The sequence below is a fragment of the Xylocopa sonorina genome, chromosome 9 (assembly GCF_050948175.1).
Source record: "Xylocopa sonorina isolate GNS202 chromosome 9, iyXylSono1_principal, whole genome shotgun sequence".
Classification (NCBI taxonomy): Eukaryota; Metazoa; Arthropoda; class Insecta; order Hymenoptera; family Apidae; genus Xylocopa; species Xylocopa sonorina.
In genome coordinates, this window is record NC_135201.1 from 9,078,648 (window position 1) to 9,092,151 (window position 13,504).

The window sequence follows — 13,504 nt, forward strand, 5'->3', positions numbered from 1 at the left end:
TATTTTTAATTCGACTCAGAGTATTTTACAATTCTTCATAGAAAATGTTGAATAAGAACAGTCTTTATTTACGCTCCAAACATATTTTTTATTTTCACATGTTAGATCTATTTGTATTGTTCACTCATTTGAAATCAGGACCTTTAATGAGTTGACAATATTATACTTTCACGTTTCTATTGGAAAATAATTAATAAATATATTAACGAACAATTTATTGTTGCATGATGTTATAAGCATGAACCTATAAGCATGAAAAATATGTACAGCTTTTAGCTTAATCGTAAATTCTATACATTTCTTACTTTTTATTGCATGATTTAAAACATACATGCAAAATAAATATTTGGCATTTAATATAAATTATTTTAGATTCTATTATTTAACATTTTAATGTCAGTATTTAAATATATACAGAAATAGGTTACTAAAAATTTTTTTATACAATCGCGTGTTCAGTTATGTAATATATGTAAAATTATAAAATATAATTGAACAACAAATCATACTGACAATTAATTAGTTGTCCAGGCATACGAAAATTATTGTAATCCTAGAAATAAACAATTGTAAATTTTTAATGTACACATTTGTAAGATAAATAATGTGCGATGGTACTGTTCAAATGAGTTTGCGAAGTGTATATAATAATATAGTAAACCTTTGCGTTTATATATATGTACACATACATACACGCTCGTATCTGTGATATAACTTACTTTTACTTTCTACTATTACCTATAGACAAGAAAATTCTATAGATTTTAAAAAATTTCCACAACTCAAATTAAAAAACTAAATCGGTCATTGTTCAATTTAAGCTGCAGAAGTTAACATTCATCGTCCATGGTTCAATTTACATGCTATCAATTTCTTTCAATATCAGTGACATTGAAATTATAAGAAAACACATCAGTTCCCACTTATTCTCAGTCGCATATTCACATAATAATTTGCTTTCTTTAAAATTTTAACTTAATTCATGTCTAAAGCTGTACACTATACAAACTGCTCACTACTGTTAGCACTAAGATCGAGTAAACGCCATGCAGCTTTCGGATTAAGTTCGGTAGGATCACGGCACAGTACCCAGATATAATTAACACGCATTACTTTGTTAGGATCTCCTTCGATAACATTTTTGTTGATATCTCTCACACACATAATCTGCTGGCATTGGAAACTAATCATTAAAACTGGTCCCTGTTCCATTACTTTCCCCATTATTAAATCTATATTATTAATATCTGAAATAGAAACGTTTTATTTTATGTATTTCAATCATGTGAAATGAAAAGATACAAATTTCTAATGTAATACCTAGGATCTTATTATCCAATACATATCCCAATTTTTCTGCTTGTATTAACGGCTGTGCTATTAATTTGTATGGAGCTTCGTGACACCAGTCTTTTAAAATTTCTAAATTTCCTCTCACCATAGCTTCCAATATGTTTGGGATAATATCCGTTTCACAATACTTGAGAAACTGGACCCTATCAAAGCTAGGATCTAGTTTACAAATTTCAGTAAGTGTTTGTGATAAATCGGTTTTTTGAAACAGACCACCAACTATGTCTGTAAGCTTCTCTGTCAACAGTCTGGAAGCACGAATTACCGGATTATCCGATTCGTCGTATTTGATTTTCCAATCCAATACTTTATTCACATATGGATTTTTATCCTTCAAAGAATATAATATTAACGTGAGTATTCGAAACTAACAAATATGATAGTATTTTCATTATCTCAAATTATGCACCTTGAAGTTCTGCCACGATTGATAGAATTTCGAATCTTTGTGCAATTCAACACCTGTGGCCTCTGTGTTTGGTTGGACAATTTTATCATCTAGAGTTTCCATCACATCTTTTCTCTTCCTCAATTTCTTAGGTGGGACATAAACCCTTCCTATAGTTTATTTCTTTTTAAAAAAAAAAACAGTACTGCAAAAATCCTTTTACTTAACTATAAAAATTAATTTACCATGCATCCCTTGATGATCTAATTCCTCGCGAACAGCTTCAGCAGTTTGTGATATCGTTTGAAAAGCGGACGTTTTACCTAAGGCTTGACTTTTCTCAGATATTGTCTCCGCTGCTTCTTTTGCAGATTTTGATATTTCTTCACTCAGCTGACCAGCTTTTTTACCCAATTCCGTTTTGCTTGCTTCTTCGAGAACTCCTTGGACCTATGTGATATTATGTAATCAGTATCTGCTATATTTATGAACTTTATTAATGTGACAAAATATATTCCTATCTGTACCTTTCCTTTTATAGATCCAAATTTCCCTTTAAGAACTTCAGAACCTTTAGTTGCCCCAGATTCGACTGCTTGAAATTTTTGTCTAGCAGAACGCAATGCCACTGACTGTTCTAACTTTTCTGCTTCTTCTCTGAACTTTTTCAATGACTCCTTCATCTCCTTATTCTTTTGCATTTCTTGCTTAATATTTTCAAGAAACTGAGAAAAAAAGCTTGGCCTTCTTGCTGGGTTCGAATAAAATCTAACCTAATGAAACACGCCAGGCAATTAATAAAATAAATAGATATCTGGATCAAATATATTTCAAAATAAAACTCACTGCTAATACTTGTACATTACCTGAGGTAATTGTGACTTTAATGATACATTGTAGGTACATATCGTTCTATCATCCGTAACAAATTTTTTTTTTAATCTTGCAGATCTTTTGATACCTACAAAGCTAGCTCTACATACAGCAAAATTCTGAAACTATACAAAAATATTAAATTATACATATCAACTTTATATTTATAGTAAGAAAATTCAAATTTCTAATTTTCTAATCTTCTGTGAATTATTTACTGTTACTGTCATTATTATTAATTACCATATTTAATGTAAGTTTAAGAGAACCTTCTTTTCTGTATATATATTCACGAAAAAGGAACAATAAAAATTAATAAACAGTTCTATCGTTAACCATTTCACAATGTCTGTATGTACGTTCTTGCAATTATATAAATCATCATTAATTCTTCGTGAAAATTAATTAAGATAATCAAAGTACAATTGTCGATTTCGAAAACAATTAAAATATTATGATGCAATCAAAACGGTGGCATGAAATAATCTCCAGCGAGAAGAACATAACCTGGACCAGATGGAAAAATGTGACCGGTTTCTGAATAAAACATTTATGAAATTGTGTTAATGTAGAATGAAACGAACGAGTAATTTCATGTTCATATATCTCTCTGAATTAGAGGTAAGGGTTCAGTTAGCAATTAAAGTTATTTACCATTTTACGAATGATTTATCTGCAACATCAAAAATCTTCATAAAATATGTTGGGGCTAATGAAAGGGACATCTATCGTCAAAAATTAAACTAAGTCATGGAATACTTACATACAGATGGAAGTGTGCAACAGTGTTACAGTAATGTGAACGCGTGACTCAGTAATTACATCACTAGTCCAATAAGAAAGCCGCGATCTATCTACATTCCTTTTACTTTTTCTTTTATTTGTCGAATAAGTATAATTTAAGTTATGATCACACTGTAGATATTTCTAGGACATTTCTAGTCTTATTTAGTTAACAAATATGTATATATACTACATATATACCTGTGTATGTGAGTACACATATACATGTACATATGCATACACAAAATTTCTTAACTAAGATATCAATAGATTATTATAAGTAATAAATGTACATAGTTATAATTATATTTCTATAGTAATTGAATCATTACAAATAATAAATATTATTGAGAGAACATTGGTTTAGCTGATATCAAAACTAATAGCAAACCTAACTCAAAGTACTCTGAATAATCAAAAGTATCTTTATGTACATTTTCGAAGTTAAAATTTTAATAGGATTTATACACGCGTTAACGAAATTATTCAGGATACTGATCTTAACAATATATCTCGCATCAGTTTACTTAATTGTTTTTAATTATTGTATGTACAGAATTGAAAGACTTATAAATACATTTTATTACTTTGAACATTTAAAATTAGAGTTATAGGAAATATGTCTTTAAATGTAGAAAATTTTAGTATCTTTCTAAATGTACATATTGTATTGATTATACATCAATTAACCTTTTAAACCTGGTACTCTGTACAAGAATTCTCCATCGTCGTCGTAATAACAATCCTTTATCCTGTATGTCATGCCTCTCTTATGTACATTTTTTGGAATTTTTATGTATTGCGTATACTCAAGGTTACTATCAATGAGCAAGTTACGCTCTTTTATGTATGTATCCAAGCTTGCACTTTTTATGTTTACTTCAACAGTTAATTTAGAACTAGTTTTATCCTTTCTAACAACTGGTGCATCTTTGTCAGATAAATTTTTTTCGGTAATATCCTTTGCGGTATCATTTGATGCATTATAATGTACATCTAAATTCGTAGATTCTATATGTTTTCTATAAGTATCCATCAATGCTACCTTTTCTTCGGGAGATGTTTTGTCTGGATTATTTATCTTGCTTTTCAAAAATTCGTCAAAAGCTAATTTCTTCGTTTCCTTGATCAGTTTGAAGCCTTTATCTTCTCCCGAGCTCAAGGCCTTGATACTTTTATTTGAACTACTTTGCGCAGAAATCAACTGTTCATCCTTTGTAACAGATTGTTCACTGTTAAGATCACTTACAATACTAGAAAAATATGTACTCTTTGGAGTTGGAAACTTTATCTTTGGAGGTATAAATTCCTGTTCCAAAACTTCTTTGTCCATTAAATTAATCTTTCTGTCTTTGAACTTCACTAAATGTTCTTTTAAGGTGGGACTCAGTGCCAATCGCCCTTTCTTGAATTGTTTCCAATTTTCAATAACTTTATTATCGTATTGAAGAATCCTCTCTGCTGATTTTGGTACCCATTTCGTTTTCAAGATTTTTCTTATAGTCTCTGGCAAAGCTGGAAAACTTTCACTTAATTTCTCAGGTGTCCATTTTTCTGGATCAATCTTATGCAATTTCTTTATCTGATCCTTTTCAATGTAAGTAAGAAAATTTGGCGATCTTTCCTTAAAAACTTTAGTTTTAACAATATTTTGTTGTAACTTTATCCTATTTCTTAGTGCTTCTCTGAAAATCATACGGAGAATGTGAATAATTTATAAACTAAAATTCAACGCAATATGCACATATATTATATACCTCTTGTTATTTATATAAGTTCCCGTAAGTTCTTCAATATTAGGTTCATACATTCCTAGATCTTCTTCATTGTATTTCTCGAAATCATCTTTAAAATCTCTAATTCTCTCTACTTTTTTTCCCTGCATACCAGCGAATTTAGTTTTAGATTTGGTAGCATATGTTCTTAATAATTTCAATGTTAACATGCCAATATTATTCATTATGGTATTTATGATTTACCTACATACAAGATATTGTATTAAAAATTATATACAATATAACTAAATTATTAAGCATATAACTATATAATATATTACATCTATCGTATAATTCATAAGTTTAATGTATATATTCGAATACTAGAAAAAAAAATACATACGAATTATTTCACAATTTCAACTTGTAAATAATATTATTTTTTGGTAAGAGTAGAAAAGCCATTTTACTCATGAGAGTCCATAGCATTGGCTGTATTTAATTGTGTATACCTATGTCGCTGCAATCAGCATGAAGCATATAAGTACCACAAACCCTAGTAATCTTCTTTTCGTTTTTTTTATATAGTCTAGAATTTTCATTTTTACTCAATCAAATAATAGATCTATAATTATGAAAAGACTATATATTCCATTACATGTGATTACATTTTTACTTCATATAGAATTTATGTAAATTAAAAATATATCCATAAGACTCGTGTTGCGCATGCATATATAATTATTCTTCATTTTATACTGTTTTGTGCATACACGTATAACGTATATTTGCGCGTAATAAATGATAACAAATAATAGTTTTAATTTCACTGAAAATCTTTAGGTAGCGCTGTTATTCTTCACGACATATTTTACTTAGTTTCCATTCTATTTCTGTTACACAGTTTGATAAAAACGAGCTATATGGCACAATTGGTCGTTGCAAATGGTCGTCGCTCGGTGGTTGATGGTTTCTGTAGGTTTCGATTATCCAGAGGCATCATAGTTAAAGTTGAATAGTATTTTCAACTGCAAGGTAAAATAATATGTATTAAATTCTGATAATTTAAGGATTTGTAATATTTTTTAAATCTGTACTCAACTGGTTTGGAAATCAATCGATTTGAAGCCGTTTACTTATTTCCGTTATAACACGTGTAGTGGATAATTTTTGTATATTTTTAATACCTTTATCCAATATTTTTCTCTAAAAACCATTGGTATATCATATTAATTTGAAATCAGTGAATTATAATATTTAAAAGGACTCTATTTCATAAGGCTAAAGTTCACATTATGAATGAACAGAATGGACGCTTTCACTTTTTTTTTTTTTTTACGAATCTTATTGTTTCTATCGTACTGGTTTTTGTTTCTTGGAATATCCACGACAAGAATATTTATTTTATACAATATAGATGCTAAATTAGTTGAACTAATTTTATCTGTAATATTTTGTTGCAGAATGGATGTAGACCTCTTATATCACTAGAAATTGATAAACATTTCTATCTAATGATTTTATAAATAAAGACAAAGAACGAAGAAACCACCATAATGTATCTTTACAATTTAACTCTTCAACGTGCCACTGGCATCACGCACGCAGTGCATGGAAATTTCTCTGGCAGTAAAATGCAAGAAATTTTGGTTTCTCGTGGCAAATCTTTAGAGTTATTAAGACCTGACCCAAATACTGGAAAAGTTCATACCTTATTAACTGTAGAAGTATTTGGAATTATAAGGTCTTTGATGGCCTTCAGATTGACTGGTGGCACCAAGGATTATATTGTTGTTGGATCAGACTCTGGACGCATTGTAATTTTAGAATACATTCCTGCCAAGAATGTTTTTGAGAAAGTACATCAAGAAACATTCGGGAAAAGTGGATGTAGGCGTATTGTACCTGGACAGTACTTAGCCATAGATCCAAAAGGAAGAGCTGTAATGATAGGTATTACAATATAGTTTTGTAATTTGTATAGATAAGGAAATATCTTTTATACTTGGAAAATGATTATAGATCTTATCCGTGTTTCAACTGATTAACATTGATTATAAGCAACCTAAATGATTACATATGTTCTTTGTAAGAATACTTTTGAATATGGTTTAATTATTATTCATTGGGAATACTCTCTTTATTTCAGGTGCAATTGAAAAACAAAAGCTTGTTTATATTTTAAATAGAGATCCTGAAGCTCGGCTTACAATCTCGTCACCTTTGGAAGCGCATAAGAGTAACACATTAGTTTATCATACTGTAGGAGTTGATGTGGGTTTTGAGAATCCTATGTTTGCCTGCTTAGAAATTGATTATGAGGTAAAACTGATGAATCTATTTTTAAATAATACGTATCATTAATAATAGTAATGATCTATTTTTCAGGAAGCAGATAGTGATCCTACTGGAGATGCAGCAGTGAAGACGCAACAAACGTTAACCTTGTACGAACTTGATCTCGGTTTAAATCACGTTGTACGGAAATATAGCGAACCTTTAGAAGAGCACGCTAACTTTCTTGTATCTGTTCCTGGCGGAAACGACGGCCCCAGCGGTGTTCTTATTTGTTCTGAAAATTATTTAACATATAAAAATTTAGGAGATCAGCATGATATTCGTTGCCCTATTCCGAGGAGGCGCAACGATTTAGATGACCCTGAACGGGGTATGATATTCGTGTGTTCTGCTACTCACAAGACCAAGAGCATGTTCTTCTTTTTGGCTCAGACTGAGCAAGGAGATATATTTAAAATTACTCTCGAAACCGACGAGGATATGGTTACTGAAATTAAATTAAAATACTTTGACACTGTGCCTGTCGCGGCAAGCATGTGTGTTTTGAAGACTGGTTTCTTATTTGTGGCTTCAGAATTTGGCAATCAGTAAGCACATTTAAATAATCCTGTTTTTAAAAATGGGAGTTTGTATTTGAATAGCCTTTATATGTTTATTTTAGTTATCTCTACCAAATTGCACACTTGGGAGACGACGACGATGAGCCGGAGTTTAGTTCTGCTATGCCTCTCGAAGAAGGTGATACTTTCTTCTTTGCACCAAGACCGCTTAGGAATTTAGTATTAGTCGATGAAATGGATAGTTTATCGCCAATAATGGCATGTCAGGTAATTTATTATGAATAACATTCAGTGTAAGTTATTAATCACGTTAAGAATAAAATATTAATGCACTCTAAAAATGAAAGATTAACACCTTATGTGTTTCTTTTTATAAAGAGGTGCAAGAGTAAAATATTCTTAGTCGCCTTCAATTTGTTTTTGCAAACTGAAGTTGAACCTAAGAATGACATTCAATATAAGCTAATACCTAAAGCGGGTCTGATTGTAGTTAGTCGTTGTAATTGAATCACTACTTTTATGTAGGTAGCTGATTTAGCAAACGAAGATACACCACAATTATATATTACTTGTGGCCGAGGACCACGATCTACATTGCGGGTGTTACGACATGGTTTGGAAGTATCCGAAATGGCTGTTAGTGAACTGCCCGGTAATCCAAACGCTGTATGGACTGTTAAAAGAAGAATCGATGGTTAGTTTGACGATACCTTATATAGCAGTTACTTGCATGGATTTTTTGTTACTATACGTACACATATATACGCGTTCTAACAACAATGCAAATTCAGTTTTATCAGCTTCGTTTTGTTTCTTACATTGATGATGTACACTTCTCTTGTTAATGATCTGCACATGATACAGTTATGCACGCGTGCGTTCAAAGATATTAGTTTATCCTAACATGATAGAAAATTAAATTTTTTGTAGTACCTCCGTTATGTAATTTTGATTGCAGTAAGCCGAGATGTTTGCTTACAATGTTAAAAAATTGTGGAGGTATTTGGAATAAGAATTATGTTTGGAAATATTTCATTTACATTTTTCTAAAAGAAGGATAGCTTATTCTATTTAACTCGACAATTTTTCAATATAACAGACAAAAATAAAAGTAAAGAAAAGTTGATTTTTTAAATGATATTAATGAATCTGGTGGCTTGATACACTCTTATCAAACACCAGTTCTCTCTTTCAGGCTACCAGCATGCTATTGGTTGAACCACAGAACACAGAAAGTGACAGAAAGGTAAGGACTGTCAAAATAGCCGGGAATTAAAGAAATGGAATTTGCGGGGAAAATGAAAAACCAATATACTTTTTGCGAATAGGGTGGAAAAAGCAATCGTGCTTGATCGTTAAGCAGAGACAATCTTTTTATTTAAGAATGAATTTCGTTTTTCGATGCTTTTGTTCTCTTTTGATATTCAGAGTGAGCTTCCTAATTATGATTACAGAGGAGTATGATGCTTACATCATAGTGTCCTTCGTCAATGCTACTCTTGTACTTAGTATTGGAGAAACTGTAGAGGAAGTGACCGATTCTGGATTTCTCGGTACGACACCAACACTGAGCTGTTCTGCTTTGGGAGAAGATGCCCTGGTGCAGGTATGTTTCACATCCGTTCAATTCGTACTATGTTTCGCAAAATGCACTACGGTATCTCCGGCTTCTGGTCCATTCACGAGTCGGTCGCAGTAAATAGTGCTAGATTATAAAGAGTTCTCGCATCGTTGAATGTTTAGGTAATTGTTCTAAATAATTCTGGTAAATCGAACTCGACAAAATTTTAAAATATAACTGTACATACGATTTTTCTTTTATCCCTTTAATATGTATTGGTTTGTTTAACTTAATAATAGAGATGATTATATTGTACTTGATTCAGGTATATCCTGATGGGATACGTCATATTCGAGCAGACAAGCGTGTAAACGAATGGAAAGCACCTGGTAAAAAGACTATAGTGAAATGTGCAGTGAATCAACGTCAGGTTGTAATCGCGCTCACTGGAGGAGAATTGGTATACTTCGAAATGGATCCCGTATGTACATCAACTTATTGACCATTATTAAAATTGTTTCTTTATCTCGCTATTTTCTAACCACACTATATGTTTTCTTTGTGGAGGAAATTATTCTCAGAGATGTAAAAAATGTGGAGAATGTCATTTCATCATCTTGAGTAATGATATATGCATTATTTTGAAACTGACTGAAGAGAAGTAGACAGTTTCGAGGTGTATTCAAACTAAACAATTTTGCTCATTTTCTATTTTCTAGACGGGACAGTTAAACGAATACACAGAACGGAAGAAAATGCCATCAGAAGTAATGTGTATGGCTCTCGGTAACGTAGCAATCGGTGAACAAAGATCATGGTTTTTGGCTGTCGGTCTTCAAGACAATACCGTAAGAATCATTTCGCTAGATCCTTCGGATTGTTTAGCACCTAGGAGTATGCAAGCATTACCAGCAGCTGCAGAAAGTTTATGCATCGTTGAAATGGGTGCTAAAGATGCGAATAGTTCTGAAGAATTATCGCCTCAACAATCCAGTCTTTATTTAAACATAGGTATACACAAAATTGAAACTATTTATTAACCTTGTGAATTATTCTTTTCTATTTTTTGTTCGTATTTTTTGTTCGTATTATTATATGTGAATTACGTGTACGATTGCAGGTTTACAAAACGGCGTATTGTTAAGAACGGTATTAGATCCAATTTCGGGTGATCTCGCAGATACCCGTACGAGATACTTGGGTTCCCGCCCTGTTAAATTATTTAGAATAAAAATGCAAGGAAATCAAGCTGTGCTTGCGATGAGTAGCAGATCGTGGTTGAGTTACTATTACCAAAATCGTTTCCATTTGACGCCACTGTCTTACGAAAGTTTGGAATTTGCATCAGGGTTCAGTTCTGAACAATGTCCCGAGGGAATTGTGGCTATTTCTACGAACACCCTCAGAATTCTTGCCCTTGAAAAATTAGGCGCGGTATTCAACCAGATTAGCTTTCCTTTGGAATATACACCGAGGAAATTTGCAATTCACTCTGATTCTGCACACTTAATAATCATTGAAACTGAACATAACGCCTACACGGAAGAAACGAAACAACAGAGAAGGCTACAAATGGCAGAAGAAATGCAAGAAGCAGCAGGAGCGGAAGAAGCTGTGGTAGCAAGAGAATTGGCAGAAGCCTTTTTATCCGAGGAACCCAACGAAGCTGTATTCGGTGCACCGAGAGCTGGACCAGGTTTATGGGCATCGTTAATAAGAATAATAGCTCCTACAACGGGACAAACATTCGAGGTTCATCGGCTGGAGCAAAATTTAGCTGCTTTGTGGTAATAATATATTAGTGAAATCTATATCTGTAACAGATATGATAGTATAGAAAGGCATTAATTTTCTTTCCCCTTTTTTACATGGTTTAAAATGAATTTCTATTGCAGTCTGTGCCTCGTAAAATTTGCAAATCAAGGCGATCAACTGTTTCTCATAGTTGGTGTTGCAAAGGAATTTCAGTTGAATCCGAGGGTCAGCAGTGGCGGGTTCCTGTACACATATAAGTAAGCATTTACTTTAATACGTTTAAAATGATAAAAATAAATATATTAAACATGTCTTATATGATGACAAATTTACACAATTACTGAAATATAATTTGTAGATATTCCTGCAGTACTGATATTTAAATAATAATATAAAATATAAGGCTAAACGAAAGGTGCGTGTGTGAAAACAAGTATTTTTGTTTCAGAATAAATACCGAATGCACCAGTCTCGAATTGATACATAAAACTACTCTAGATGAAGTTCCATTGGCTATATGCCCATATCAAGGCAGAGTACTCGTTGGTGTCGGTAGAATGTTGCGTTTGTACGATATGGGCAAGAAGAAGTTGTTGAGAAAATGTGAAAACAAACATATTCCTAATGCTGTTGTTTCTATCAACGCAATTGGGCAAAGAATTTACGTGAGCGACGTTCAGGAATCTGTGTATGCAGTAAGATACAAACGCCAAGAAAATCAGCTTATAGTATTTGCCGATGATACACATCCAAGGTGGATAACGACAACGTGTGTGTTGGATTATGATACTGTTGCTACTGCTGACAAATTTGGAAACATTGCTGTTGTAAGTAATACAAAAATATATGAGCGCGCGCATACATTTACATACCTCGCAATAATTGAATAAATAGTGATAGAGACATTTCTTCTTATCGCTTTTTTCTTATTTAACAGATTCGTTTAGCAAGCGGTATTAATGATGACGTAGATGAAGATCCAACTGGTAACAAAGCTTTATGGGATAGAGGTTTATTAAATGGTGCCAGTCAGAAAGCGGATACGGTTGCATGCTTCCACGTCGGTGAAACAGTCATGTCCCTACAAAAAGCTACCCTTATTCCTGGTGGCTCTGAAAGTTTGGTGTACACAACATTAAGTGGAACAGTTGGTGTCCTCGTTCCTTTTACAAGTCACGAAGACCATGATTTTTTCCAACATTTAGAAATGCATATGCGTTCGGAACATCCACCACTTTGTGGTAGAGATCATTTATCATTTAGATCATACTATTACCCCGTGAAAAATGTTATAGATGGAGATCTTTGTGAACAATTTAATTCGATTGAACCGGCAAAACAGAAAAGTATATCGGGCGATCTCGAACGAACGCCATCCGAAGTGTCGAAGAAACTTGAAGATATTCGCACACGTTACGCTTTCTAAGTTCCATAGAATTCAATCTGTTACAAAATCGTTAAATATTAGATGTAATAAATTTGCATTCCGTTTTTGTGAATTCGACACATAAAAAAGGAATAACGATGTACTTATTGTTTTCCTTTAATGTGCGAATTAATAACATTGTATAAAAACGTTTAAAATGTGTCGACGTGAATATAACAAGTATGAGTTGAATTTTATAAATGATAAGCATGAATGTGATGAAAGAAGACCGTAGACTAAAGTCTTTAAATTAAAAAATATAAAGATTATTTCTAATAAAATCTTATTTCTAATAAAAAAAAAAAATGTACCTCGTTCGACACGTTAAAGTCAATAAAAAGACAAAAGCATAAAATGGTCATACAAGTGAAATACACGAGTAGCAGCATTTAGCTAGTGATTGGATCTCCAACACTGAATAGCTTCGAATCTATCATAGTTTATGATAGTTATGAATTTGAATTACTTCGAACGTGATTTGAAATCTTGAAGATCTTGATATCCTTTTATGTAAGATCTTCAGCATCTTATTAGCATCTTAATTACTTTTGATCAAGTTGATAGCTTCAGTTTTTGCTTGGATAAAAGTAATAAAAATGCTTGCGAAATATGTAATACTCATTAAACTTTCAAAACTTAATAAAAGTTTAAAAACGTCCAAGACGAAACTTTGAAACCTTTTAAGAGTTCTAAGATTTCAAATCATATTCAAAATTATTTCAATTTACTGCCATTTCATGGATTTCAAGTTATTCAGAATGTTCTAGATTCATCACTACACTTAACAATTGC

The 13,504-nt window shown here is 32.1% G+C and overlaps 3 protein-coding genes across 3 annotated transcripts; 1 reads left to right on the forward strand and 2 right to left on the reverse strand.

Moving 5' to 3' along the window:
* Positions 1–553: 553 nt before the first annotated feature.
* LOC143426973 (mitochondrial import inner membrane translocase subunit TIM44) lies at positions 554–2,536 on the reverse strand. Its single transcript, XM_076900744.1, has 5 exons — positions 2,269–2,536; positions 1,987–2,191; positions 1,763–1,911; positions 1,321–1,684; positions 554–1,247 (listed from the first exon to the last, which is right to left on the reverse strand). The coding sequence occupies exons 1-5, from the start codon at positions 2,440–2,442 to the stop codon at positions 1,000–1,002; spliced, it is 1,140 nt and encodes a 379-aa protein (XP_076756859.1). The 5' UTR covers positions 2,443–2,536; the 3' UTR covers positions 554–999.
* A 1,478-nt stretch (positions 2,537–4,014) lies between these two features.
* On the reverse strand, positions 4,015–5,357 carry LOC143427221 (uncharacterized). Its single transcript, XM_076901152.1, has 2 exons — positions 5,155–5,357; positions 4,015–5,082 (listed from the first exon to the last, which is right to left on the reverse strand). The coding sequence occupies exons 1-2, from the start codon at positions 5,355–5,357 to the stop codon at positions 4,083–4,085; spliced, it is 1,203 nt and encodes a 400-aa protein (XP_076757267.1). The 3' UTR covers positions 4,015–4,082.
* Positions 5,358–6,013: 656 nt separating this feature from the next.
* On the forward strand, positions 6,014–13,029 carry Sf3b3 (splicing factor 3B subunit 3). The gene is made up of 13 exons (XM_076900204.1): positions 6,014–6,147; positions 6,576–7,065; positions 7,262–7,434; positions 7,501–7,997; positions 8,072–8,237; positions 8,496–8,664; positions 9,425–9,576; positions 9,857–10,012; positions 10,251–10,542; positions 10,652–11,318; positions 11,427–11,543; positions 11,735–12,113; positions 12,224–13,029. Exons 2-13 carry the CDS (start codon positions 6,669–6,671, stop codon positions 12,710–12,712), a joined length of 3,654 nt encoding a protein of 1,217 aa, XP_076756319.1. The 5' UTR covers positions 6,014–6,147; positions 6,576–6,668; the 3' UTR covers positions 12,713–13,029.
* The last annotated feature ends 475 nt before the right edge of the window (positions 13,030–13,504 follow it).

Coding starts and splice junctions, on each gene's coding strand:
- LOC143426973 (XM_076900744.1), bottom strand. CDS start 2,442: ATGCAAAAGAATAAGGAGATGAAGGAGTCATTGAAAAAGTTCAGAGAA. Junction 1,912..1,986: donor AGATCATCAAGGGATGCATG/GTAAATTAATTT, acceptor AATAAACTATAG/GAAGGGTTTATGTCCCACCT. Junction 1,248..1,320: donor ATTGGATAATAAGATCCTAG/GTATTACATTAG, acceptor TTTCTATTTCAG/ATATTAATAATATAGATTTA.
- LOC143427221 (XM_076901152.1), bottom strand. CDS start 5,357: ATGAATAATATTGGCATGTTAACATTGAAATTATTAAGAACATATGCT. Junction 5,083..5,154: donor ACTTATATAAATAACAAGAG/GTATATAATATA, acceptor TATGATTTTCAG/AGAAGCACTAAGAAATAGGA.
- Sf3b3 (XM_076900204.1), top strand. CDS start 6,669: ATGTATCTTTACAATTTAACTCTTCAACGTGCCACTGGCATCACGCAC. Junction 11,319..11,426: donor CAAAATTTAGCTGCTTTGTG/GTAATAATATAT, acceptor TTTCTATTGCAG/TCTGTGCCTCGTAAAATTTG. Junction 11,544..11,734: donor GGGTTCCTGTACACATATAA/GTAAGCATTTAC, acceptor TTTTTGTTTCAG/AATAAATACCGAATGCACCA.